The sequence below is a fragment of the Anguilla rostrata genome, chromosome 8 (genome assembly GCF_018555375.3).
Source record: "Anguilla rostrata isolate EN2019 chromosome 8, ASM1855537v3, whole genome shotgun sequence".
NCBI classification, from domain to species: Eukaryota; Metazoa; Chordata; class Actinopteri; order Anguilliformes; family Anguillidae; genus Anguilla; species Anguilla rostrata.
Window position 1 is genome coordinate 28,009,938 of NC_057940.1, and position 27,931 is coordinate 28,037,868.

The window sequence follows — 27,931 nt, forward strand, 5'->3', positions numbered from 1 at the left end:
CTTAAAAATAGTTCAAAATTGTTCAAAATAGAGGAATGTAGAGCATCTAGCAAGAAGGATTATGAGAGAAGCTCACCCTCAACCTTTTGTGATACGTTGTCTCTTTACCGTTGAAACGGATTATTCCAAATTGATTGATGTTCCAAAAATGCATGATTTTGATTTTGTGTGAGGAAATGGAGGAAGAGGATCTTTATGATTTTTGTCAATATGGTATTTGGGCCACTGACCATTGACTGATCACTTCATGAGAGACTGGTCACCAGGTTATGGAAGAACTGGCATCTGACAGAAACAATGGTTTACACCACCCACAGGAATAAGCTCATGTTGGATTGAGCATGAGGCCGCTATCACTGTCATTCCTCTGAAAGAAATCAGTCATACATTTTGTATTTTTATTTTGTTTTTAATTTTTTCAACCATTTTACGTAACCATCAATGGGATCTGATGCTTTCAGGGAAAAGCATCCTTGAATCCCATAACCTACGAAACATACACCATCAACAGTTTCACTTTTACAATGGCCTGGAAAGGGGTAGCAATATGAGGATTCTGAAAATGAATGGTAAAAATGGACATCAAATTAAAAAAAGAAATGAAAAACAAAACCTCAAACTGCACTTTGCCTACATCACATACTAGCATGGAACAGAAAAAAAACGTGAAAAGGCAAGATGGGGGAAGTGTTCAGCAGTGTGGAGTGGAGAAGAATCAGCACAAATGCGTGAGTTCCTGTGCATCAAGCGCTGGTGTGTTCTGTCATGCATTATTCGAGACAGGTATTTTGGCTCACACCAGACTCTTAAAGAAAGTGTGGGAGATGAGTGGGAGGCAAAATACTGAGGGCAGATGGTCCTCTTTCAAGCCCACAGGGATCATGGGATGTGGTCCTCCAAGCCCTCCTGATTCCACGGTTCCAATAGCTATAACATGACAAACTCAATAGAGGAGCCAAGAACCCCATCCAACAACCAGTTAAATGGGGGGGTGGAGGGTGGGGGACTGGCAGGATTATATACACAATAGGAAAGCACACACAAAGTACAGCTCTTCCATCTGAAATAGCATCTAGTTAAGATACAAATCATTGTGAAAACAGTCAGTCAGGGAAGTGTTTTTTGTAACGGAAATATAAAAAAACCCTGAAACAACAAATATACATACAAATAAAAATAAATCTGACCTTCACAACTTAAATTATAAACTGATATACGATGGTTCCGTTGCTAACTGTAATGAGTCCAAACTGCAGGGGTTGCCAATGGAGACTAGCAGAGAGGAAGCAGCTATTGCTCATGAGGGGAGTCTGAGAGCGGTAATGGGGCTTTGTGCAACGGGTGTGGCTGTAAAATGGTGCGGCGAGAGAGCTGCCATGTTTCCGCAGACAGTGTTGTTCTAATAGCACCAGGTCCAGCGGGGTTGCTAGGGGCAACTTCTGATCCAGTAGCGTTGTCATGACAAACAAAGAGCACAGCCAGAGTGGCTCATAGGCCTGTTGTCCTGGCAACGCTCTGATTGCAGCAATGGGATGGCTGGAGTTAAAGGCGGCAGGAAAAGGAGGGATGGAAAAGCAAGGGAAATGTTCTTTAGTCACGAGAGAGAGCAGGCTTGCCTGATTTTGTAGTGCAGTCCTTTAGCTGATGGATGCAAGGAAATTACCTGTTTTAACCCTCTGTTGTCCTAATGCCTAGAGATGTGTGCCATACTACACCAAGCAAGCAAATAGGGTACTTGCCCTAAACACTAACAGCCAAGGTTTTTAAGAATGTGTGCTCTAAAAAAAAACACAAATGCAGAGTAAAAACATAAAAACAAAATATAAAAAATGGAAATATCAAGTGCATCGATATGAGAAAAAAGGAAGACTGAAGTGAATTCATTTTCCTAGACTGCTGAGCCTCGGTTAGCCGAAGGACTGGCCAGAAAGCTAATCTGAAACTAGTAGACTAGTACAGACAACTGGTCTTTTAAGTCTGAATGGCAACAAGAATGCTACAGACCCATCCCTATGGATCTCCTGTACATGACTACCACACAATCACCGAAAGCCACTATCCCGTACCTACAGCTGCCGTAAACGTAAACATAAAACCCCTTTCAAATGATCTGCATGCAGTGAGGTACCAAAATAGTGCAAACAACAACCAGACAGGGGAGAGAAGGCAGTTACTCCATAATCCCATGTGCATTACTAAAACCCTGCTGTCTATGGAGAGATCACTGTATGGGAGAGACTGTTTAGTTACTGATGCCAATGTTTCTCTAACATGCAAAGGGGAGGGGGAGGGGGAGGGGGGGGCGGTCACAACTGGAAAATTGCTTTGCTAAATGGAAAACAGATTGCTCTGCAGAGCTATTGATTGAGTGATTTCCTTAAGGTTTTATGGCTCTCTGGGACCAGAAAAGAAGCTGGATTTCAACTGTCCCTTTCCTCAGAAAAGCCACATCTATCATGTATGTTTGGGGAAAATATAACAGTAATACTGACTGCCACCAAAAGTCAGATATAATCAGATACAGAAATTCTAGCAGCCACTCGCTTGGTTGTTACAAGTTGTTTTTACAGTTTACAACCTGCATTGTTTTACTTCTGTAGCAAAAACCCTGATGTCAACATGTCTTACATGGGTTCTGAATCTAGCCAAAGAGGCAGGGAAAAATATATGGAAGTGGTGAGGATAAGATGGGAATGACATTCCCTTTCCATTGAACTTCAACTTGAATTACCCCGGTAGTCTCAAGCAGGGTCCTCATTCTTGGAAACACAAGATATTGGGGTCTGGTCTCCATGGGGGTCCTAGTCACAAAATGTTAACACCACAATGAACTTACTCCTAGCTACTGTGATGCAAAGACAAAAGGGCTGTGTAGACTGTACTACTGCATTTCTGAGGCCTGAATGTTGAGTTTAATCAAAACAAGGAGGGTTAGCATAACCATTTGCTACTCTGGTAACATATGACCACTGACTTCCGAGAGAAAAATGTCAGGAAACAGAGCCAGTCGTAGGAACAAAATATCCTTCACCTCACTGTTTTTCTGTCTCGCTCTCTCGACAGACGCCATTGTGCAGGAATGACAGGCCGGTTTTCAGCCTCCGGCTCCTTCACATCTCTTTCCAGTGCCCTCACACATGAGAGCACTGTCAAGGCAGAGTTCTCAGACACAACAAAATGCATTATTCACTCAGAGCCAATGGCTGCAAGCTTTCCAAGACCTCCCCATCAGCAAGTTAAAGGAGCACCCTGGCAAACCAGGACAGGCTTCCAAAGTTGGTTACTGAAATGCATTTGAAAACAACCAGTCACTCTGGAATTCCTACATCCTGCACAACACTGGAAAGAACAGGCTATTACACTGATGCTCAAGGGCTGCTAAGTCTTCAACACACTGGCTTTCGAAAACAGCACTATTGTCTGCAAATAATTTTTTTCCTTTAAAAAGTAAAAAAAACTAAAACTTCGCCAATTCACTTGACTCTTCCTTTTCAAAACTCAAAATGGCATATGGCAGGTAGATAGATACAGTATAAAACACTAAATAATACAGTCTGGAGTGCTAAAACATGAATTCTTCAAATTCTGCTTCTGTAGGTGTCTCCATGAGGGATAATGGGTGTAGTGCGCTGAATGAAGTGGAGTGGTTAGGGGGCAAGGGGGGGGGGGGGTGGGGTGGGATTCTTGCAGGGATCTTCTCAGATGCAGCTCCTGTGGTGGGCATGTTCTCTGGGCTGGGCCCCTCTGCTTCCTGGCTGCCCCCTCCCCAGTCAGCAGGTGATGGAGCTTAACCCAGGCTGGTAATGTTGGCCCTCCCACCAGGGGGCGCCACTATGCGCTGGGTGGTGCGTCGAGGAATGTTATCATCAACTTGCGCACCTGAAACCATGAATCAAAAGGGGAAAAAAGTCAATACTCGCTGACGAGCAAACCTTTTAAAATTCGAAGTAGAGAAGTCAAAAAGATACATTTATCTGTATCCTGTTTTATCACAGACAAACCAGTAGATTATCAGATAATAGCTTGAAAACATTCATAGCTCTGATTTGTTGAAACTAGGCCAAATTTATTGTCTTTAGACAATACAGCCCATTTCCCTGGAAACAGCACGCACGTGGAAAAATGTGCGCACTCACCAGACAGACTGAATCCAGACTGGTGCAGGTTGCGGACAGGCTGGGGGGGCTGTTTGGCCGGAGAGGTCTTCGCAGAAGTTGCTGGGGTGATGGTCTTCGCAGAAGTTGCTGACACCTCGCACACTGGTCCGTCGTAAAGACCCCGCGGGACCCCCCTCAGCTCAGCCAGCTGGAGAGACAAAACGCACCGTCAGCTAAAACAGCCCCCAGTGTCCCCACCATCCGAGACTGATCGTCTCTCTTCCTCTGCCAGTATGCTTACATAACCATCTGCCCAACATATTAACACCCCTGTCTACTCTAGATGTCCATCTCAATCAGCATTCATCCTTAACTTATAATTTCAGCCACCATCAAGACAACAATCTCACCAATTATACATGTTACTATATTCCTAGAACAGAGTAGATCCACTTAAAATTAAATATCTTTAGCATATCCTTAGCAACACAGTATGTTTCACCAGGAACACCTGTCACGTGTCAGTAGTTAAGGGAGAAGATGAACTACTTGCAACTGGCTGAGGTCATGGAAAGGACTAACAGGCACATATTAAGGTGACAAGCAAGCAAGCACGCCGGAAGGCAACACTCAAAAACCAGGACGCATAAACAAAGATACACACAGACATACACACATGAATGTGTGCTCACACATGAACACACACAGCTCTCACCCTGCTGCGGGCCTTTATCCTCTTGTAGACGTAGTCGGGGAAGGGTTTGCGAGACACGTAGCGGCCTGAACCCTCGGTGGTGTGCAGGTTACCGTCTTCCAGAACGATCTTGCCCTGGCTGATCACCACCAGGGGAGCGCCACGTACCTCTGTCCCCTCAAAGATGTTGTACTCCACAGCCTGGCGGGGATAAGGGTTGGTCCAGATGAACAAATCCATGGAAAGTTAGAGAAACCTTTACCCAATTACAGCACTTCAGGCACCCCAACTGAATGTACAAACGTAAGTAGCACCCTTGCAATCCACTGAATGTCCGTAAAAACTGAAAGTCTGTAGTTACTCTGCTTATTTATGTAATAAATCCAGAAGAGCACCAAACTATCTGTGCTGTATAGGTGTAGTGCATGTCCCATCATGCTGTAACTTGGTGGACAGTGTACCTGCTGTACAAATATACCGCGAAGTATTGCAACACAAACTGCTTTGCCTTGTCATCATTCAATCTTTTAATCGACTACATACAGCAAATAAAAAATTACACATACCAGCACACACCTGTAAAGTTCATAATTATTAAATCATGGAATTCAAAAAGGATGTTGCGCGATGTAGAGGCCCATTCCACATAAATAAACTGTTAGGCAGTAAATCACAGGGGAGTTTAACTGGCCCAGTGTTACACTTCAGTCACACACACGGTGCCTCTGAGTGAAGAGGCAGTACTGGAAAAGCCACTCGGGAGCCGGTCCGCATGTGATGCAAGTCATTCAGGGCTGAGAGAAAGGGTGATTGTTCCCCCGGAACGCTGTGGGAAATCGACTGGACGAGGCTAAAAGCATGAGGGCACAAGGGGCGGATCCACTGGGCGGTGCATGTAAGGCAGCGTAAAAAATCATGAAGTCATGCGTCATTACGACCCCCCTTATGTAATCATGGACTCTTATTACTCCATGCAGAGGTAGTGGAGTCGCAAATGAACAGAAATCCAAACTGCAATGGTGATCACTTATTCTAAGTGCAAATATACTGAGCGTGTGACAGATATGATGAGACATGTCTTTTGAGGGCTGGAGTAAATCAAATCCCACACAAATCTATTGCTATTGAGTCTTTTAAGTCTTTCAAATGACTTAATCCCTGTGACTCCTAAGAGTGTGAGCTGAGAGTGAAGGCTGCCATGGGCAATGTTCATTGGCTGAGAGAACACTGCTGCCATGCCCTCACCAGATTGTGGCTCTTGGCCGAGATGATCTTGGTGACGTCTGGGTCCCAGAGCACCAGGTCGGCGTCGGAGCCCACGGCGATGCGACCCTTGCGCGGGTACAGGTTGAAGATCTTGGCGGCGTTGGTGCTGGTGACAGCCACAAACTGGTTCTCATCCATCTTTCCCGTCACCTGAAGGAAGGCAGGAGCTTAAGACCACAGTGGGACTCCTAACAAACACACAGCACTTTCATTGACTGGTGATTTTCTGTGTGCTTGCGTGTGCGTGTCAGAGAGAGAGAGAGAATGTGAGTCATTTGCGTATGTGAGAATATTTCTTCCTCACCACACACTTGTCCCAGATTATAGACAGCCGCTCCTCCGTGCCGTTGGTGCCCTCTGGAATGAGGGTGAAATCGTCCTTGCCCACGGCACGCTGAGAGGTATTGAATGTGCAGTGGGCACTGCCAGTCACTTGCAAATCACCACTACAAAGAGAGGGAGGAGGAGGTGGTTTGGCTGTTAAAATTGCAGTAAATGTTAGCTTGTTAACTGTTAACTAGACAGGCTCTGCTGGGGACTGTCTATACTAGCTGCAAACTGAAGTTCAGTGAGCATACTGTAAGAAGATAAAAAGAGGCATTTTTAAAAGAGGTTGGATTGGATTGAGATGGGATTGTGGTATACTGGAGGACCCTTACCAGGACAGCAGAGAGTTGAGATAGTCAGGGGTGGTGGGGTCAGGGCTGAGGGGTGGAGATGTGACAAAGGCAGCAGCTTTGGCCCAGTTCTTGCTCCAGTAGTGAGACCCATCGGTGCCCAGGCTGGCTGAGATGGGCTCTCCATACACCACAGTGCCTGCAAGAGGAGACCCCCCCCATTAAATAACCACTTGAGGCTCTGTGCCACCAAGTATTAAGCAACTGAATGTCCTCACTATGTATGTGAATTCACCATGGATGACAGCTAATATTAACTGTAAGTTAGTTTTTTACATTCAATTTAAATAATTCAATTCCAAAAAAGCTTACTTACAAAACAATTAACAAACGTCAAGGAGATTATGCATTGAAACAACAAGAGAAACAAACTTATAACTATATTGGTGTACAATTCCCAGATAGGGAATAGAACAGATAGACAACTCGGAATCAGTTTTCTAGATTAAATAGATTTATCATCACCTTTCTTCCTGGCCAGGGCAATGACATCAGCAGCACTTTTGCTCATCACCTTAGTGATGTAGAGGGGGCAATTGGTCTGATTGGCCACCGTGATTGAGCGGTTGACTGCCTCTGCCTCCACCTGGAGAGATGGGGGAGAGCTTTTGTCAGGACTGTTCAAGATAAGGGCAATACGATTACTCCTCCAACCTCAGCAATTGTGTGTTAAGAGTGTAATTACACAACACAACCATTTAGCATTCATGTCATGACTGCCAGAGATTCTGTGGAGCCGGAAAGCGGGGATGAGTTCGTAAATATGCTGCAGAGTTTCCAATGTCCATATAATGAGGGTTGTATCAATGAAGACAGTACACCTCTGTATGGCAGATGCCCCTTTGCCTTTTAGCTACTTCTATCTCTCACAGGGTCTCAATGGCTGCAATGAGAGCAGGACAATAGCAGAGTTCAGTGTCCCCCAACTGCATTTCTGGGGGTACACTGCGTGTTTTCATTCTAACAGAACTCTTAATTGGTTATGCTTAATTGAGCTGCTAATTGATCTGGGCACATGGTATGTATTGCTAGTCATTTGTGAAAGAAAAACGTTGTCGGTTTGTTGGTTCATGATACAAGGTTTTTGCCCCATATTAGAAATACTGTATTGCAGCTAAAAACTGGTTGATCAATTTAACTGTTTTAGGCATTAATGCTAATAATTGTCCAACAGAGACATCTTACTGTAACTGAAATAACTTGAAAAGCCAGATATTAACACTAACTCATTTGATAAAACACCTTTAATTGTATCTTTCTTTTGGCATAAACACTCTGATCGCTCTCATAAAAGAACTTTAATCAGATCAATCAGAACTATCAGCTGACGACAAACCCACATAAATACTAAATCAAAGATAAAAGTGACAAAAATTGGCATCCTCAGTCAGTTACTAGCCAAGGTTGTGTAATTAAACAACGTGGGTGTGGCAGGTAGCGGGTAGGTAGCGAGGTGGCGCATGTACCTCCTCAGGTCGACTGAGTACATGACCTTCAGGTCCAGTGATACCCAGCTCCAGAATCCGATGCTGTTCCTGCAGGGGCAAACCAGACCATATAAGTGTCAGGCAAAAACAAAAGTGAAAAAATAAAAGCAGACTTGAGACTGTTTTGAGCCCTCTATGTACCTTAATTAATTGCTGTTCATGTTTTAAATAACTGCTCACTTTTGCTATACATGCTTTATTTTCACTGTATAAGCCTACACTGGTGGGATAATATCCCACCAATATCCCATAATTTTGTTCGCAAAAAATTTTGTATGACTTTTGAAGTTTGTACTCTCAATTCTTTGGTCTGCGGAGCTTGCCCCCCCAAAGAAACTGTTTAAAAATACTATTACAGTAAAAAAGGTTTATCCACCATGGACACAATGCTTGTAATCTCGAGGCCAATTGTCTTACCTCGGCGATGATGTCACCATTCTCGGCATGGACCTGCGCAATGGCCCCCAGGTCCCTGATCACACTAAACACCTCGTACATCTGCAAGGAGAAGGAAATCAGCCAATCAGACCACAGGGCAAGAGGTCGTGCAGGGTCCTCACTCTCAGCAGACATTCTGTGTATAAGCAAGTAAAACAAAACACTTTTCATGTAAACATATTCAAGACATGTTTTTGGCCTCTGGCAAAAAACTGCACAGTAGACATCAACACATTCCTCACCCGGGTGTGGGTGTCCACCGAGATCAAGATTCTCAGCATTCTGAAATGAGTCAAGTGCTCATGCTTATTCATTCATTCACTGCGTTAGCCCCCAGCTGGCCGCGCTTCTGGGCCTGCTTGTGCTTGGAGGGCTGCCGTGTGGCAACAGAGCCAGCAGGAATTCGCAGCTGCAGTAGGTCAGGGGAAACAGGAAGTGTTTCAGCGCGCTTGTATAGGGAACGGTCCCAAGCGACAGTCTGTCTTCCTTGCTCACTCAGTTACACCGCATGGAAGATGGATTATAAGGCCGTTCCAAAGCTCAGCGATAACAGCGCGCAGTCGAGCTAACTGAATGGAAGAGCAGTCGTTCCCACACTGTTCACAAAACGCCCATATCTTCCCATCAGATGGTAGAAAGCTTAGGGAATAAGCTTTCTTCTGAACTCAGATTTCATTTTTCAGACTAATGTGGTTGCATTAATTTAAGTTAGAACAAAATGTTACCTTATGTACACTTATGATAAATGGTACATGGGAGAGAGACCTCTGATGGGCTCAGTCTGTAATGGTGTTTGCATGAGCATAGACTGGGCCCTAATCCTACAGTCACAATGTTGCAGACTGGAGCCATGTCTTCAGTTGACTATCACCAGGACTCTGCAGTCTGGGGTCACAAATTGCTTTGTAGAACCATGTGACTTTACCGAAATTGTGGGTGGTGTACAGGTGCACCAGAGGGGAACATGCACCTCAGTGGTAGTACATCTTGCCTTTGGTGCAGGAGAAAAAATGGACAATGGCAAATTAAGAAGGAAAGGGAAAAAAGATATACAAAACAACACCATACCTGAGAATCCGTGAGCTGGAACACGTCCTTATAAGCCAAATAGACCAGGAAAGAGTTGACACCTAAAGACAAAAAATGAAAGTGAGCTGGAGCAGCACCAGGAAAGGAAAGAGAGACAGACAGAAGCAAAGTACAGGAAAGGAAAATCAACGGAAGGAAATACACACACTACAAGTCCCATCAGGCATTTGAGAAAGGGGGAGGTTGTCAGAAAGAATCTGCTTTGGTCAGCAAAGAATCTGCTTTGGTCAACAAATGAGGGGCAGAATCAATACACTGCAAAGAGTTTAGCCATAGGAGAATTTATAGGCAATTAGGAAACAGAGAGCTAATTCAAAATGTCTTTCTATTACAAACACTATATATATTTTTTTCTATATTGAAAAATATGCTATATGTTACAGCAGATTTTGGCTATTGGACTTTTTATGGCAAAACGTTTTTCTACTTGTTCTCCTCCATTTTATGTAATTGATTCGAACATATCCAACGGCCAAATGTATTGCACTGGACTGAACAAACCCCACAGTGCCAGGAAGTGAGTGTGGATACGACGGGCCTCATACCGTGGTCCTTCACCAGAGCCTCCATCTCCTCCTGCACGCCCTTGTGCCACTCGGTGATGTCCACGTGCAGGGAATAGTCACAGCAGGACTTGCTGTCCGCCCACTCACGCCACTGGTCGAAGGCTGCCACCAGGCTGACCCCGGGCTCCGGCACCACGTGGTCGACTGCACAGACATGCGCGCACAGCAGCCACTTCAGAACACTGCATGCTTTCTGCCGTTTACTTCACCGCAAGAACCAACCAAGATAACCAGCTGGAGGGCTCTCAACTGCAGTGGAATGACAGCTTTAAAAGGATTACATCAGAGAGAAGTGCCAGCTTAAATTCAGAGTTTAAACTGACATTACACACGCTGGCACGCAGTCTGTCTCTGTTCATAAAAAAAATATCGAAATTCTTTCCTGGGCCAACTCAGCAGTGCTTCAAGGGCCACAGCAGGTTAAAAACAAATCGCAGACTTGTTTAGCGAAGTGTGTTTGCGTTTCATTTTTACAGCCTAAAGAATAACAAAGGAAGCCGGACATGTGAACATGGCGTGTTGCGTTTGCCAAGCTCGCGCATGCTTTTCCAATTAAAGACACATTTTACAGATGGCTTAAATGACAATCCTCATCCTGTGGTGCGAATAGTTGGCGATGTTCCTGCTGCGGCCATGTCAGCTGGTGTTCCAACCGATTTCACAACCCAACCAGACAATGTGTTAACGTGTGAGCTTGGAGAGTACGGCCAAGCTGTAAAGCATAGAACCAGACTAAGCAGGAGTCAGGCTTAAACTTATGGAAGTTTAACTGACATAAAATGTATCTCCTTTTATAAACTCAGTCGTTTTTCAGAAATACATGTACAGTATTTCAAGAAAAAATCATATCTGATTTGGTTTGCTTCTGAGTGGCTTAGTCAATACAGGCATTTTCTACACATGCAGCCAGGGTAATATAGCCGAGAGACCACAGGTTTGAGCTTGGGCTGCATTACTAAGTGACTCTGACCAACATGTGAGTGGTGAGAGTGGTGTAGAATGTGGTGACAGGGCCCTTATCTCGCCAGTGGGAGGGTGGGTTTAAATTAGCAATAATTCAATGGGCTACTCTTGCACTGGCTCCTCCCAACAGTGCACTAAGTGCACACACGTTGTCTGTCTCTTCTGTGACTGTCAGTAGCTCTGAAATGGTAATCTAATACGACTGTAGTTCCATGAAAGGAATAAAACACGAAATAAGTTTATATGCTAGTGACAGCAACACCTTGAAGCAGCACTGTAGGTTAACATATGGGAATATCCTCAAGATATGACTCAATAGAACTGAATATAATTGCTACAAGTATATAAAAGCACTGCAGAAGCTGCCTAGGCTCAATACCAACTTGCAAACAAAACTTCATCAAGTTTAAAAAATAATAATAAAAGATCCTCCTAATCTTAGACATTATGTACAGTGTGTAGTAGCAGCATGGTGAAGCAGAAAGTGAGTGTGATTCACACTAACACACTCAAACTGGGATTTTCACAGTACTGCTGCATCTCAATCGGTGCCATGCTCCACGTGGGTGACTGAGGCGTGGCAGTACGTACTGATCATGGTGGTGCCCCCAGCCAGGGCAGCGCGGGTGCCCTGGTAGAAGTCGTCAGCCGCAGTCATGCCCCGGTCGGGCATCTGGAAGCGCGTGTGCACATCGATGCCCCCTGGCATCAGCATGCGCCCATAGGCGTCGATGGTCTTCACCCCGCCGGGAACAATGAGGTTCTCCCCAATTTGCCTTTGAAGAGGAAGAGGAGGAGCAGGATGTTAGAAAGAAAGAGGGACTTAGCTCTTTTGTTCTAAGTACAAAACCAGTCTTAAAATAAGATTTTGCTAAATCACACGACAGTTCACTTGTGTAAATTTGTAGCTAAATGTCAATTACATCACCAGTCCCTTTGTTTATTGGCTATAACTGAAGAGTGCCCTTCATTTAAAATTCAAACTAATCACGCTGCAATCCAATTAATAATGTGGTGGCTGAAACTGCAGGGTGAGGGGAAGCTACCTGTAAGAGCATCACACACCAGCACATCAACATCAATTCGACAGAACACGCTTACTTGATAACCCCATCTTCCATGTAGATATCAGCGTGGAAGGACTGGTCATCATTCACAATTTTGCCCCCTTTGATCAAGAGACGGTCACTCTGGTGGAAGAAAGAAAAAAACACTTAACTCCATGCCTGGTAACAGCTATTCCTACCTATCAACTTGCAAGGTTGACTCTTCAGCTACACACTGGCACAGCCTGTCTATAGTCTTTCACACCTACATGAATTAATGAATCATGGTGTGAGAAATAGAACCAATAAAGTAAGTCTAAGAACAAAGAGCTTTCCCATTTATGGTCAAAAATGGAATATATTTCTCTGGTAGCCTTTCTGTCTATTCAGCAGTAACAAAATCCTTCTTTGCAACAAGTTCTCAGGCCCTGACACACTGAAAGGAAGTGAACTCCAGTGTATAACTGGAGCAGCATGAAATTAATTTTACAGGCCTAGTGAAGTCATTTTTATGAGACAGACTGTTGTTTTTGGCGCAATCACGGCACCCTCTACATTTTAATGACATCTCAATTAACATTGCACCATTCATTGAAGCTCAGATTAACTGAGCACCGAAAGCCACAGCAATACATTTTGTTTCCCCAAGACAGATGTTCTAAACTGTCGGCCAACAGACCTATTACTAAGCCTATTGCTCCGAGGGTGCACATTTTTCCATAGACATCAAATATAAGAATAGCGGAGGCGTACTGTGAGTGGGGTTAACCCCAATACAGGGAGACGGGGAGAGAGATTCCGGAACATGCATTCTCATTTAGAACAGCGGCAGTACTGGGCAGCAGCTTGCCAAGTAGGCTAAATCCCCATGGAAGCCTTATCAGAATATAAACACATTTTACCACGAGGGACAGAGAGAGAGAGAGAGAAGAAAAGGAAGAGAGAGAGAGGGGAAGAGGAAAAGGGGAGAGGAAGACAGTGTTGCACATGAAGGACTACAGCGTTTCATGTTAGGAAGAGCAACTACCGTGGAAAAAAAAAAAAAAGGACACTATCTCCTTCCTGGATTCCAATTCAGTGACGTCTGCTGTTTGAATGTGTCTGGGTCAAAAAAAGTTCATTCTTAATTTATATTAAACATAGGAACCCGTCAATATTAATTCACAGTTCTTCGCATTACTTCGCATGGTGTTATTTAGTTTGAACTTGAGGTTGAGTCAGGCCATAAAGCGAATAGGGGAGTGATAATGTGAGGCCAACTGCCCTACCCCCATACAAACGGGAATCTTACAAAGTACTTTAAACATTTTATTGTGTCCACATCACTGAATTTCACTACCACTCCCACGATAAGTTTTAGCTAAATGAAGTACTAAAACACTGAATGTTCATAACAGATTTAGTGTACCATATCTTTTATCCCTCAGTAATTTTTGTATGCAACAGTGGCTAGGGATCTTTACAGGTTGATTATTTCTGGTGGTCAAATGATTACTTAGTCAGCGGTACATCATTGTAAATTTTCTACTCTCAGCATGTTTCTATTATTAGTCATTATCCTCCAAAGGCTCGGCAGAAAAGAAGCACTTTAGATTAAGTACTTAAATTTTTTACATTTACAGTCTTGGATGATAAAAAAACATGTTGCAGATAAGACCAGAGGCTCATTTCCTCTTCAGAGGAAAACTATTTTTGGGTCTTAGGAGGATATCTCAGCAAAAGCCCCCATTCAAGTCAAGATAACTTACATGGATGATGTGCCTACTGGTCTGCACCATTTTTAGGCAGGTCTAATTAGAAAAATTAGTTTCAACCTTTTACTTACGACCAACATTTCTTATGGATTCTGTTTTCCAGTAATATATCTAACATTTTCATATATATTACATTCTTAACAGTATTATGCTGAATAATTCTGCTTTTTAATGGTTTCCTTGCTGGTCAAGGAAACAGCTGACGACATGCTGGACTATAACCCTTATATTATGAATAGTCAAACTACAGCATGAGCATGTTATAAGTAGGTTAGAGACCATGTGGTAATTGGTGCTATTACATTTTGCTATTACAAGATTTGGATCCCCTCCTTTCCACCAAGTCTCTAAATATGGCAGATGACCCAGCTTACTATCATTTCTGAATCATACAAGTGGTCCATTGCAATAGAACAGGCTCAGCTTTCTGAAACCTCTCTGCTATCTGATCAGGGATGTTATGGGCAGTTCCTCCCTGCCATGTCAGGGTTGCTGAAAGATAATAGGACACACACGGACAAGGAAGGAGGTAGCCTGGCACAAGACCAAGGCTTCATTGTTAAAGGCAAAATACGTAAAACTGTAGCTGACAGACCAGAAAAGGAAATGTATTTATAGAGTTCTAGGCCTGAATCAAGCTGGAACCCCCTCCCCAAGAGCAAGCCTGAGATTACAATGGCAAGAAAAACCTTCCTGGCCAGTAACAATAAGAAACCATGAGCAGAATCTGTTAAAAGGGGGGTGGGGCATCTTCCACTGGCTAGGATCTACATCGGTAAGACATTTTGTCTAGCTGATAAAGATCAGCCATTCCTTGCGTATGAAGGAAAATGCATTAACTCAAGTTCCTTATGGTAATCTCATGACAGCGACATCGCTTTCCAGGAAGAACTGATCATCTACACATCATCTACATCAGCTTTCTTCTCCTCTACTGGAGACATTTCAGAATGTCCCCCCCCAGGCTAGTGAAGAATATGGGACTTTAAACACAGGAACAGCCCTCCAAACTAAACATATGACTAAACACCATTGGCAGATCCTCATGACTGTGAAGTCTGAACAGCCAAATTTCTGTTTAAAGGTTCTGTTGTAGGAAAATTCTTTTTTCACCCATGCAGCATTACCTCTAAATTTGACAGAAAGTTTAGGTTCAGGACACGTGCAAATAAGAGCTGGAGTCAGCATTATGGAAACATTGCTCGGGTAATTTGCAAGCTCAATACCAAGTAAAATTAACGGAAATGTTCTATTTTAGTGAGAGCAAAGCAGCAACATTAAAGTATCCACCCAGCTACACTGTTTCTGACTAGGCTACTGCAAAAATAAGAAAATAAATTGCGTTCCATACAACCAAATAAATACCTTACTGACTAGCTACATAGTACACGCTGTCACTTTTATGCATCCATGATGACAGAATGGTAACGTTTCTCTCCCTTCCATGGTGTACCCCTGTTACCAGTTTTTTTTCCCATCCACACAAGCAAACAACTGACCCAGCACAAACAAACGTACAGTACAGTGACAGCCCCACATTCCTTTGGCTCATGGTTTGTCATCGTTTTACTCGAACCAGATTAGTCCCGCCTCCCAACCACCTCACCCAAACGCTCCCAAGATCCACAAGAAAGTTTTGGTTTTGCTTATTATAGATGGCTTAACGCAGATTAAACTGCAAATGAAAAGGGTATGTATGAAAGCGCTCCACTACCATGCGTAACTATGGGCTTCTCTGCCTGCAGGACAGGAAGATGGGCCGGTTCCCAGACCCGGTGGCCTCTGCCTTGGGACAGGAACAGATTGGTCCATGAGGCCTCCGGTTTGAGCAAACAAAAGGCCCTCTGTTCTCTGTTTTCGTGTCTTCACACACGCCAGCATCCAGCTCGAGCCCTTATATAGCTACGAGGCCGATGCTGTGACCGCTTCTGTGTGTCACCGCTAATGCAGTTGGTAACATCCACATCATCCTAATTCTGTTTATTTGGCCTGTTAAATCCAAGCCAGCAGGACAGAGCGTTTCATATTCCTGCCAGAAATTTCCCTAAACCACTTTCTCCTCACAAATCACTGGAGGAAGTCTCCCCTTACAGAAATGAAGCACTTTTCTGAGCACACAGAGTCACACACACGCGGGCAACATCAGCTCATTTTGCAGGTGCACTATAAATATTTCCAAAGAACACAGGGAGTACACACATAACTGATTTGTTGAGAGTCGTGCTAAGTGCACAGAGTTGTTGGAGCAGAGGCCGTAAGCCAGTTGTCACTGCCAGCACTGTTCCACCCTAACAGGGTCACTCATTCATAGGGCGGCTGGGCACCAACAGCATATTGAGGTTTTTTGTAACAAAACTGAGACAAGACTTGATCACTGCCACAGTATTACACTGAGATTCAATGCTATTGCATTTGCATTTGAGTTACACATAAAACTCTACACTGTTTCTGTACACTACACACTGTTTCTTGTCAGGCCTTGTTTACTGTATACATATGTATGGACACTGGCCAAGTAGAGCATTAAATGTGTATTGAGATGGTACAGTGTCATGCTTTGTCCTGCCATTTTATAAGGTTTTGCCATTTTATAAAGATTTGAAAAAAATAAAAATAAATAAAGAAAGGAAGCCATAACTCCACAGATAAAGACATCAGGGTGCTGATATTCCACCTTTAAATATGACCATGTTCTCTTAATAACTTTTCTTTATAGAAAGTCGATGCCCCACAGTCTAGGATACTTTGACGGGAGAGTCAACGGAAAACCACAAATAGCTACGTACGCCATTTTTCCAAGTTCTTTAGGCATGGTCATTTTTCTTCATTTTTGTTTGCTTCCATCTCCCAGAGACCTATGCATTAATCAGCACCCGTTTAGCAGCAGCTGTGGTCACTCTAGAAGAGCGATGAGGTCACGGGATACAAAGTGTGGGCCGGATATTACGCTCCAGGAATGCAGACTTCCACTAAACGGAGTGTTGACTTGGCACGTTCAGCTGTTTTGCGCCATTCCGCTGTTGTTCCATTTAGCGAGGCAGCGGAGCTCCCACTCAACTGGCCGGGAGGACAAAGGCAAGTTCAAGAAACTAAAAATAAAGCAAGTGCCTTTTGAAAAATCTGTGCCGATACTTTATGTTTTCAAACTGACTGCAAAGCTGGAATTCAGTTCTAAAATACAATTCCAAAAATACCTTAAAATCTACTTATTTACAGTCAATAATAATAATAATAATAATAATATTTATTATTATTATTATTATTATTGTTGTTATTGTTATAATTATAATTATAATAATAATAATGTTCATAACAGCTATGGAGTTGCATTTGTCTTCCACTCCTTCCTTCTGGCTGTTTCAACCATTCCATTAGGATACAGATTAGTGATTAACATATGCGGGTCAAAGAAAAGAGGTACATTCCTGATCTTTTTGTTAGTGTTTGTTCATCCAAGATTTTGCCTGCACAGTTCCTCCTGGGCTGCCATGGAATTAGCTTTCATGAAATGCCGTTTCTTTTGACTCATTTCTTAATTGTGGCACGTGTGCAGACTTGGAGACAAGAGTCTGTCTAAAAAATGTGGTTGACAACTTGAGATCTTGACTTTTCCTCACCTCCTATATTTTAGAACTGAAACTATTCCTTGAGGGGATTGCCTCTTGCGATGGACTCCATAAATAATTCAATGCGAGCAGCGATCTCGGGGCCACCTCATCTCCAAACTGCCTGAACTGTGCACTGCAACTGCTCTCTGAGAGCTTCATTGTGATAAATCAGGACTTTCTGCTGTTCAGGAAATCACTCTCAGCTGGAAGGATGCCAGGCCTTAAGAACTGAGACTGTTCTTTGCCTTAAACCAAAATGAAAAAAAAAAAACAAGAGGTAATGGGGAACTCTGAGGACAAACCGCCAGCCTTTATCTGAACGGAACGTATTAAAAGCAGCCTAATTTCCATGGGCTTCTTCCAGAAGAAGTTCTCTTGGGTAAGGGAGGATTATAATGAGGAGCACAGAGCCCACCAACATTCTGACCTACAGGAAATGCAGTGTTTATATCTCCCAGCACAATGACCTTTCAAAACATCAACTACCATTACAGACCAACTAGGAATTAAATGAAGGTTAAATGGGAAGTATAAAACACACTGCCATTCTTTATGCAAATTTGGGATGAATATTTAACATTCTTTTAAGTAGGCCTTTTGAATAGTTTCCAGCTCACCCTGTATTTAAGGTTGTTGCTTCATCCTCAAGAAGGAAGTGCTAAACCAATAAAGAAGATAGAGGAGACATAACGGTGCAACAGATGCTACATTTGGCTGAGAACACAATTTCATGGGCAGTCCCCTGCTTTTTCAGTGCTAAGAATCATGGCCAGTGCCCTTCCTGGCTGAATCAAGCACAACAATGCTACCTTTCCAGCCAGAATGGTACACATATATTTTTTATTTAACACGTATTGTACATTTTAAGTGGTGTTCACTGAGAACACATTTCATTCATGCACTGCTCTCACAGATACTGGACTTCAGCCTGCCACAGCACTGCACCATATCACTGTTTACTCATTAGGGTCACACAATCTGGAAAACTGGAAAGGAATTTTACAAAAACATAGCCAAACATGGGCAACAGAAACATCCCTAAATATATTTTATACAAAGTACAGTTCGGTGATGTCCAAGGAGCCCTGTGCTTATCAAGAAAGTCCTCCAGACCTCCCCTTTTTGTTTCTCTACAAGGGCCTCTGTATACTTAATTGACTTAACAAAAACAGTCTGCTGTGGTGCCTAGTAAAAGTGCTATCGGTACCATCTTATAAATCACAATCGAGACAGTGGTACATAGAAGGCATAAAAAATGTTAAGCTGCAATTATGTGTCATGTTCGAAGGGCTGGAGACCCATATGACTTTTATTATCACCAGCAGAGCATGTTGGAATAACTTCCTACTGCTGCTACCCTGTCCAGTTTTTTTCCCCCTCCTTAACAGAATCACCATTGTTTTGCAAATGCTCCATGTGGTGGTAAATCTTTGGGAAATTAACTTTAACTATCCCTCGATCCAGGCCATGAAAACTCGTCCAGATCCCCACAAGAAGCCCCCCAAAAGGAGAGAGTCAATCATAAAAACCAACCTCGTACATTGATCCCCCATCAACAGTAGTGACTGGGAAACACATGTCTTTCCACAACTATACCCAAGAACTTTCACGCGGGAGAAAGATTCCAGCGCCTCCTTGACACAGATCACTCTTGTGGGACAAATAAGCTAAATCTACAGCTTTCCAAATTTGCCTGTCAAGTCCAAATTCTTTGAGGCGTACACTGGGAGTACCATATTTTTTACTCCATTAGCACAGATCAACAAATTTCCCTCATTTGGTTCACACTATGTGACAGGGGACCATCTCACATCTGAGAAACGGATTTTCCTGAAGCCAAAAACAAACAAAAAACTGGCAGGTCAAACAAAAGGCCTAAAGAGCACACAGAGAATATCATGTGATGCCAACAGTTGCAATCGCGTAAATTCCGAGCAGCTCTTCACCATGCCAGCCCCAAGGCCACTGGTAGAACGGAAAGGAAATTAAGAGCGATCAGTCTCCCAGCAGACATTTCCACTTCAATGGTCACAAAAAAGTACTCAGCAGTGCTTTCATAATACTGATGATGAACGTTGGTGTAAAACAGCAAATCAAAGTTTATCTATCAGATCTATCTATAGATATACATCTATCACTTACTCTCCCTCTCTCTTTTTATATATCAACTATATATAGCTGTCCTAACCAGGGTAGTGAACCCAGTTGAGCGCACACTTAAAGTTGACTTAATGCTGGCTATGTTTTAAATTACTTGTTAAAATTATTCAAAGTAAGCTAAATTTGTCTTCATAAAAACCATGTTTTAATTAACATGAGGAAAAGATTTTGCTTCAGTTAGTGTGACAATATAACACATTTTCTATGACAAAAGTAAAATGTTCTTTGACAAATGAAACCAGATTGCTTAGTCACACTTCGTCTCATCTTTTTTAGACGGAGCCATGCTCAAACGAGGAGCTACATTCTGATAACAATGATTTCCAGAGGAATGAGGTTCTGTATGTGTGTATATGCTTGTATGGGTATATACTTTGCATATCTCTAGCTATAGGAGAGTTAGCTCACCATGTGAAAGTCACTTTGACTAAAAGCATCTGCCAAATGACTACTGTATGTGTGTGTGTATGTTTGACCATGTGTGAGTGTGCATATTCCTGTGTGTGTGTATGTGTGCGCGTGTGTTTGACCATGTGTGAGCCTGCTTATGCCTATGCGTGTGTGTGTGTGTATTTGACCATGTGTGAGTTCGCATATTCCTGTGTGTGTGTATGTGTGCGCGTGTGTTTGACCATGTGTGAGCCTGCTTATGCCTATGTGTGTGTGTGTGTGTGTGTGTGCGTGCGCGTGCATCTCTGAGCATGTGTGCGTTAAGCAGATGCTGCCAGTTCACAGTCCCAGGCAGCTAGGCAGCAGTACAACAGTGTGCACTGCCAAAATGGGTGTAGACAGACAACAGCTCTGCCCTCTCAACTGAGAGAGTGGGGGCTGGAAAATGGGAACAGCCCCAGGGAGGAAGGGGTAAACCTCACAACAAAGCCTGCATGCTCCACTAGTCGCCGGTGCAGTCTGTCAGAGAAAGTGGCACTGCACTGGAAATGGTGAGGGAAATCGATTAATCACAGTGTCCCACATGTAGATTGCTCAGGCCTACCCGCCCCACACACACACTGGGGCTTGTATGGCTGAAGACCTGTCGGGTGCCCTGGACGAGATGTTAGCATGACATGCCTGAGATGACAAGGGCTTAGCTGACACTCCTCCAGTTGTGAGGGAAATCTGACAGCTGTTTGAAGAATCCCGCCCCATCTGTCTGCCCGAGCCCACTTCAAAGACGTTTCCTTTGTCGACACAAAAGCATCGGTGAAGCCGGTCCTAAACTTCATTTCTTGAAAACACATGGTGGGGAAATACGTGGGAAAATGTGTATGCCCATGAGTGTTTTTTTCCTGTTATAAGAAAGGCCATGCTGAAAGGACAATTATCATGTAAATATACACATTTACACATTCACAGCTTTCACTGAGGGAAGAGCTGCGTCTTGTGACCTAATTTCCCAAAGTAGCTAGTTCACCCTGGAATGCTAATAGATTAATTATTTATTTTCTCCATGACACAATACTGAAATCGATCGTAACATCTGTTCATAATAATAGGGTGGGGACGTCTGAGGAGTTCACTGTGAGAGAAGGAGATACTGAAAGCACGGCTTCGGGGTAGCCATAAATAAATGGGAAATTATCTTTTTTTACCATGATAACCGGCAGCTCATAAAATCACGATCATTTCCCCCCTAGCATTCTTACTGATCTGAGCATTATTCGCACTCCCCTTAATGAGCAAAGGAGAAAAGAACCACTGCCATCTATTTCTTTCTATTATCGTTCCTCGCCATACTCCCCATTCGCCATGATTCTGTGGCTTCTGTAGGGATATCACAAAAATGCACAAAAAGCAAAGCACTCGCTAAAACTGATAAACACCTATATGAACCATGTTAAACCGAGAAAAATGAGATCCCGAAATAAACTCAGAGTGCTTGGGCGGATTCTAACCGTCCTTAGCATTAGCTCATTCAACCAGCACTATACAAAAGGACATCGGCGTGTCACTGGGAAGAAATGCATACATAATTCATTCCAACTGTATGTCTTCACAGAAATAGTCAGCATGTATTTTACCATATTGCTGGTCATCAAACCGATTCCTGCTTAATACATAAGCTATGAAATCAGGCTCATATACCAATATTACGATACGAATAATATTGCCAGTGAATGTTAGATTACAATCACGGAATTTAAATCTTACTACAAATTAAAAACAAAAATAAATACATACACGGATAATAAGGATAACTCCCAGACGTCATGTCAATGAAAACACCTTGCTATCAGACTGCATTAGCCTACGATAACGATGATAAGAACACTTGCAGACGGTTTTACATTGCTGTTAATAAACTTGCACATCATAATTACATTTAAAACCGAAAACTAATTTACAAAATAACGAACAAAACACCAAGCATATTTTGCAACTGATGCAAATAGCTTGTTTCAAAACAACTCGGTAGATACAATGTAGCCCATAGTGGTTAATCTCACGGCTTTAGCAATTCAGCCATGAATTAACATGAACAACCGTTTAATGCGCTCTGATGTTTCCTATGGAGAACCGGAGCATACGAAATATTTTGGTACTCACTGTAATGCGAGGGATATTTTTCTTGCCCTGATACCCGGACATCTTCACGGTTGAGACTTCAGAGCTTCTCGGTGTATATTGTTCGTCACCAACCCAGCTAGCTGTGAACCGCAATCAAAGGAATGGATGCTTGCTCCCCTGCGGTTTCCAAAGCAATGGGTTCTCGTTTTTTGGACAAATGACGACCGGCAAAATACAGTCACAATCACCGCGAACCAGTTATATTACAGAGAAAAGGGACAAAATCCAAGTGGCCTTTACGTCACTCACAGTGAAGAGGTCAGTGATCGCAGATTTGTGAAAAAATCTTTAGGCTCCAACGTAAGCGTTTTCCTTACCGCTGCACCAAGCCTGTTCAGACAGACTCAGACAGGAGAGATTTGCACAGTGAAGGCCAGCGTGCATGCGCAGTGCCCCGCCCTGTTCCAAAGGAGTGAGATCGTAACTCCATTTATAATGCTTTTTTTTTTCTAAAACCTGGAGGAAGAACTGGACCGGGGAATGGGGCACACTGCTCAGTGCTTCCCCAGTGCCTTCTGCGAAAGAAGTCTCCACAGCCTGGTCCTCGTACAAATTCCGAAACAGCATCCTAGGTAAGTTCTTGTTGAGTACGATGTAGGCCTATTGCGAAAAGTAGCTAAACACACAGGCTACAAATAAAATTGTTTTCATCACTGAAGGTAAATAAATAAAATATATTTTGCGTGCCGTTATCAGCAGTATTATACAATTGATGAGGTCTTCCGGCTGGATCTAGTCACTTAGTAATTTCAACTTAGCATTCTTATAAAATAGGACGAAAAGAATGGCAGGGTTGCACATATAGTAGAAGTATTTATGCTGTGTGAAATTCTTTATGTGAAGCGTTCAGTCGTTAGGGCAGCTAAGTTATCAATTCATAGTGCTCAATTCAACTAAGGGTCAACTTTGTCAGCTGGAATCAGGAATATAACAATAAAAGTAAACTGAATCCAGGCCATGTGATGTTTATTTTGTGTCAACTTATTTGTTAACCATTGCATTCCCTATAGTGTAAGGCAGCGTCATCAGAAAATAAATTCATATCAACGATGTGCCATCAGGAAGGAAGTGTGTTGAAGCTTTGCCTGTCAGTTTAGCCTAAGCATCGCACAGGTATTCTTGAAAAAAGAGGGATCTGGAGCAGCACAAACCCAATGACACACATAGAGGGACCCACAGTCCCAGCACCCTTTGCCACCTCCCACACACTTCACAGTCTTGGTGCCAAGTAGAAACCTGTTGCTATAAATAAATAAATGGTATCTGCAATAACGTCACATTAACAAACATAAAAATGATTCCATTCTTCAAGGTGGAACATCTAGGGGAAAAGGACTTGCAGTGCAGTCAGTGCACCCCATCTAAAGTAAAATGCACCAGGATTATGGAAATTAAATTCAGTACAGTACTGTGCATTAAAGAAAAAGGTCACATTTCATGTTTCTAATTCATGTTTCTCCATGCACATATATTGTACACTGCATTTTTCATAGTTGTCTTTCCTATTGCCAAGTTTTTCTCACTAGGAAGTGACTTCTACAACAGTTGTTTGGTGGAGGTCAGCCAGTCCAAAGGGAAAGGAAAGAGCCAAATGAGAGCTATTGGCTGGTGGATAGTTGTAATTTGCCAATTTGAAATTGTGATAAGATAAATTTTCTTTGCCACTGTTGCCTTAGGCTTGATCCTGTGGGGGTTTAGGTGAGGCTCGTCTGTGAAGTGTATTGTGACAGTTGTTTCTGAAATGTGCTACATAAATAAAACATTATGTGTTCTGCAGACCCAAAACATGTAAATAGGAAAGCAGTCTAAGGCTGAAAGTGACTTTGAAGTGATTATTTTTAATTATCACTCACTCACTCACTCACTCACTCACTCACTCACTCACTCACTCACTCACTCACTCACTCACTCACTCACTCACTCACTCACTCACTCACTCACTCACTCACTCACTCACTCACTCACTCACTCACTCACTCACTCACTCACTCACTCACTCACTCACTCACTCACTCACTCACTCACTCACGGCTTCCAGGACAAAAAGGACCCTGTGTTTCACTAACAGCAATGGTTAGGAATGCTGCAGATAGGGGCAATTCCTGAATACAAAATGAGTGTGCTTATGTATTTCAAGAGAACACAGTATAAAATCAGTAGCCAGAAATGCCTACTTACCCATTAATTCCCTGGGCATTCCCAGAAATATGCATTAGTAATAACATGTTCATGACCTTTGTATTAATTACCTTTCAAGAATCTCAGCAACAACCAATAATGTACCACATATCATTTGAGATGCAGCAGTTGGTTGGCTAGTTTAATATAGCCCGATTGGGATTTTGGCCAGGACACACCCCTTCTTTATGATAAGTACCACAGTACCTAATTTTCAATAGCCAGTGAGCTAGCACCTTGGTTCTTGTCTCATATGAAAGATGGCATCTGCAATAGTAATTTCCTATACTTGATCCAGGGTGTTCATACCGACCTACGTTACAGTTTCTCTAAAGTAATATATTTAAATGGATCTGTATTAGATATTTATGACTACTAAGGCCACTTTATGAAATAGAAATAGCTGGTATACATCACTGAATGATATGCAATACTTCGCTGAATGCTAATACATTAATTAGACCAAAACATTATAAACATAATTAAACAGTGCAGTCTTAAATATTGATAGGATTGGCATTGGGTAAATTAAATGTAATGTAATATGGCAAGAGAAAAATGGCAGAAGCATGTACGCTCTGCTCAGTTAAGCAATAATATCAAATGCAAACCAATTAAAACCATGGAAGCACAATGATGTTTGTTTTCTACCAATTTAACTGAGCAAAGATTGGCTAGACCAGGGGTCTGAAACTCCAGTCCTTGAGGACCACAGTCTCTGCTGGTTTGTGGGATTTCCTTACAATCAGTAGCCAATTTAAGCCTTGGAAACAAGGTGCCCGGATTCTTCAGCCAATCAGTGACTTATAATAAGCACTTAAGTGCAGGGACACATCAAAAACCAGAAACCTCAGCAACCATCCAGGATTTGTGTTTGAGGTCGCTGGGCTAGGCTAAAAGCCTAGGCTAGTCTGGTTGGTGTGTTTTGGAAGTTGACAGTGTTGAGTAATTTCTGTCTAATTTCTAGGGAAGAGTGCCTCCTGCTGCATGTCCAACACATTTTCTGGCAGAAACGGACTGTTTCATTCCTATACAGCAGTGGTCTCCAACCCTGGTCCTGGAGAGCTACAGGTTCTGCTGGTTTTTGTTTTCACCTTAAAATCAGCACCCAATTGAGACCCAAGATACCAGGTGAGTTGAGTTAACTGTGTAATCAACTGCTCTAATTGATTCATGAAGTGCAGAGTCACTATGAAAACCAGCAGACCCTGTAGCTCTCCAGAATCAGGGTTGGAGACCACTGCTATACAGAATATCTTCAGCCATTTGGCAGAAGAAAAAAAACATCACAGGATAGGGGCGTTGCTGGCCTTAAGAAGGATGTCACTCTTATAAAACAGGTGTGACAAGCTAAGCAGTGAAATTCATGCATTGAATCACAGCCATTCATTCCAGTTGCACCTGTAATTGCTGAGATGCAATGACTGCAGTTTCATGGCAGTATTAATTGGGGTGCTAATAAGAAACTATGTGCACTGTTTAAATTCTTCTTGTGTAAATGGAACACAATACAAATATGACTGGATAATGCACAAAAGTTTTCAATTAATGATCCGACTGGCAGGACAAAATCATTTATTGTACAGCATAAAATGTGTCCATTGAATTCCCCCACATATTATATGCTGGCATATGTAAGCAAGATCTTCTATCCTCATGAAAAATCCATCTTTTAAATAAAGTTGTGTTTTCAAGAAAGTGTGAATTAAATGTGTAAACAAATACAGTTGAAGGTACAGATTCAATCATTCTTGCATGAAGCTTCTGTGGCAAAAGTGTGGGCCTGAGCTATACACTAATGGAAAAGAACTGAACTGCAAATAGCATAGTCATGAAGAAGACATTTTATTCTTAAAATGCGTTTGACTATATATTAGAAAATACACAAAAAGAAAGCAGAATTGATCACAGAAACAGTAATAGATGTTACATTTAAGAATTTTTTTCAATATGATCGACATTTTAGGGCGTGTCTTTTGGATATCTTGGCAAGTGAGTGATGCTGCAGAATAGTGCTGGCAATGATTATTTTCTTCACTTGCACGTCCTAAAGAAGCTAAATCACAGGTAAACACGTAAAATAATAATGCTAAATAATGCAAACGTGATTCATTGAGGAAAAATATTTTAAGCACTGAAGCAAAGTGTTTCCTAATGGCAAATAAAACGAACTATGTAGTAGAGAACGTATTGCTAACACCTGGACAACCTTACAACTAGAGTTAACAACACAACGAGTCTTTCAGCATGACTATGCACAATAATCAGATCTTACCTCCTCGTTAAGGTTCTGTAGCGCCTCTTTACCGGTGCTTCTTCGGATCTCAACCTTCCTCGCGACAGGCTTGGAGATGTCCCTCTGCTTGTCGATGACTCGTTTGTCAGCCTTGCCACCTGCCCTGCCCATAGACAGACAGTCGAAATCCAGTGTCTTGTTCTCGGTTGAGTCCTCCACCGGACAGAACACGCCACAGAATTTCTGGCGGGGATTGGGGCTTCCTGAGCCCATGTTACCAAAAAAACCAGGGATTTCTTCGATGGTCGACATGGTCAGACACAAGCTGCTGAGGCTGATAGTCTACTGTCAAGAAAAAAACTGCCTACCAGAGAGAGAAACCGCCTTGTAGTGAAAGTGTAGGTGTTAGGCTAGTCAGTCAACAGTCTAGCAGTGCTTCAGGTATTCAGTGCTGAAAAATGAAGATAAAATACGACAATGACATCTTAGCTACTTGATTTTATTGTATTAATAGGATACCAGGGTATCAAAATTTAATCTGACATGTTGTCTCCATGCATAAAATCGTTGGTAGCCTTTTGCACTCTAGCAAACACCAATATTTATAAACACAAGTCTTGCGATAACCTCTAGAATAACAATCCTATTCTGACGCCCTTCAACAGATTCTTCCCCTTTTATACAATAAAAAGTGTGAATCACCGGAAATCAGCGACGACTGGTGCGAGCAACACGGTAAGATGAGCGGCGCAGCTGAAGCTGCAAAGTAAGTACGCAGAGAAAGGGAGGCGGTGATACTTCGCGTGGAGGCGATGCAGTAGTCTATTGGTGGTATGCGTGTTATCCTACTGTAGCTACACAACTGGATCCACTGGTGATGTACTGTATAATAAATGCAATTCGTTATACGGCAGGCCGTCAGTCAAAACCACTTACTAATTGGTGACGGAGCAACATTTCAGTTCCAAGATCCAATTTATTTATGTTAAATATCTAGATCATAGTAATCATGAAGGCAGTTACACACTTGGTAAGCGTTTAGGAGTTTCCTTGTCCTTACATTAAATCAATGAACGGTTCTTCCGCACTGATTCTTGCGAGAAT

At 42.6% G+C, this 27,931-nt stretch overlaps 1 protein-coding gene across 4 annotated transcripts; it reads right to left on the reverse strand.

Moving 5' to 3' along the window:
- Positions 1-388: 388 nt before the first annotated feature.
- On the reverse strand, positions 389-27,782 carry dpysl2a (dihydropyrimidinase like 2a). 4 transcript variants are annotated; one of them, XM_064347539.1, is made up of 15 exons: positions 22,663-22,816; positions 22,393-22,493; positions 12,379-12,467; positions 11,869-12,053; positions 10,294-10,458; positions 9,728-9,789; positions 8,639-8,719; positions 8,201-8,269; positions 7,200-7,320; positions 6,717-6,873; positions 6,362-6,503; positions 6,037-6,207; positions 4,813-4,992; positions 4,137-4,305; positions 389-3,879 (listed from the first exon to the last, which is right to left on the reverse strand). In XM_064347539.1, the coding sequence occupies exons 2-15, from the start codon at positions 22,432-22,434 to the stop codon at positions 3,788-3,790; spliced, it is 1,725 nt and encodes a 574-aa protein (XP_064203609.1). In that variant the 5' UTR covers positions 22,435-22,493; positions 22,663-22,816; the 3' UTR covers positions 389-3,787. The 4 variants fall into 4 exon arrangements, with proteins under 4 accessions (XP_064203609.1, XP_064203606.1, XP_064203607.1 ...); XM_064347536.1 differs by having other exon boundaries at positions 22,731-22,800; XM_064347537.1 differs by lacking the exons at positions 22,393-22,493; positions 22,663-22,816 and adding an exon at positions 26,867-27,782.
- Positions 27,783-27,931: the final 149 nt, after the last annotated feature.

Coding starts and splice junctions, on each gene's coding strand:
- dpysl2a (XM_064347537.1), bottom strand. CDS start 27,139: ATGTCGACCATCGAAGAAATCCCTGGTTTTTTTGGTAACATGGGCTCA. Junction 10,459..11,868: donor TGGGGGCACCACCATGATCA/GTACGTACTGCC, acceptor ATGTCTGTGCAG/TCGACCACGTGGTGCCGGAG. Junction 6,504..6,716: donor CTCAACTCTCTGCTGTCCTG/GTAAGGGTCCTC, acceptor CTCTCTTTGTAG/TGGTGATTTGCAAGTGACTG.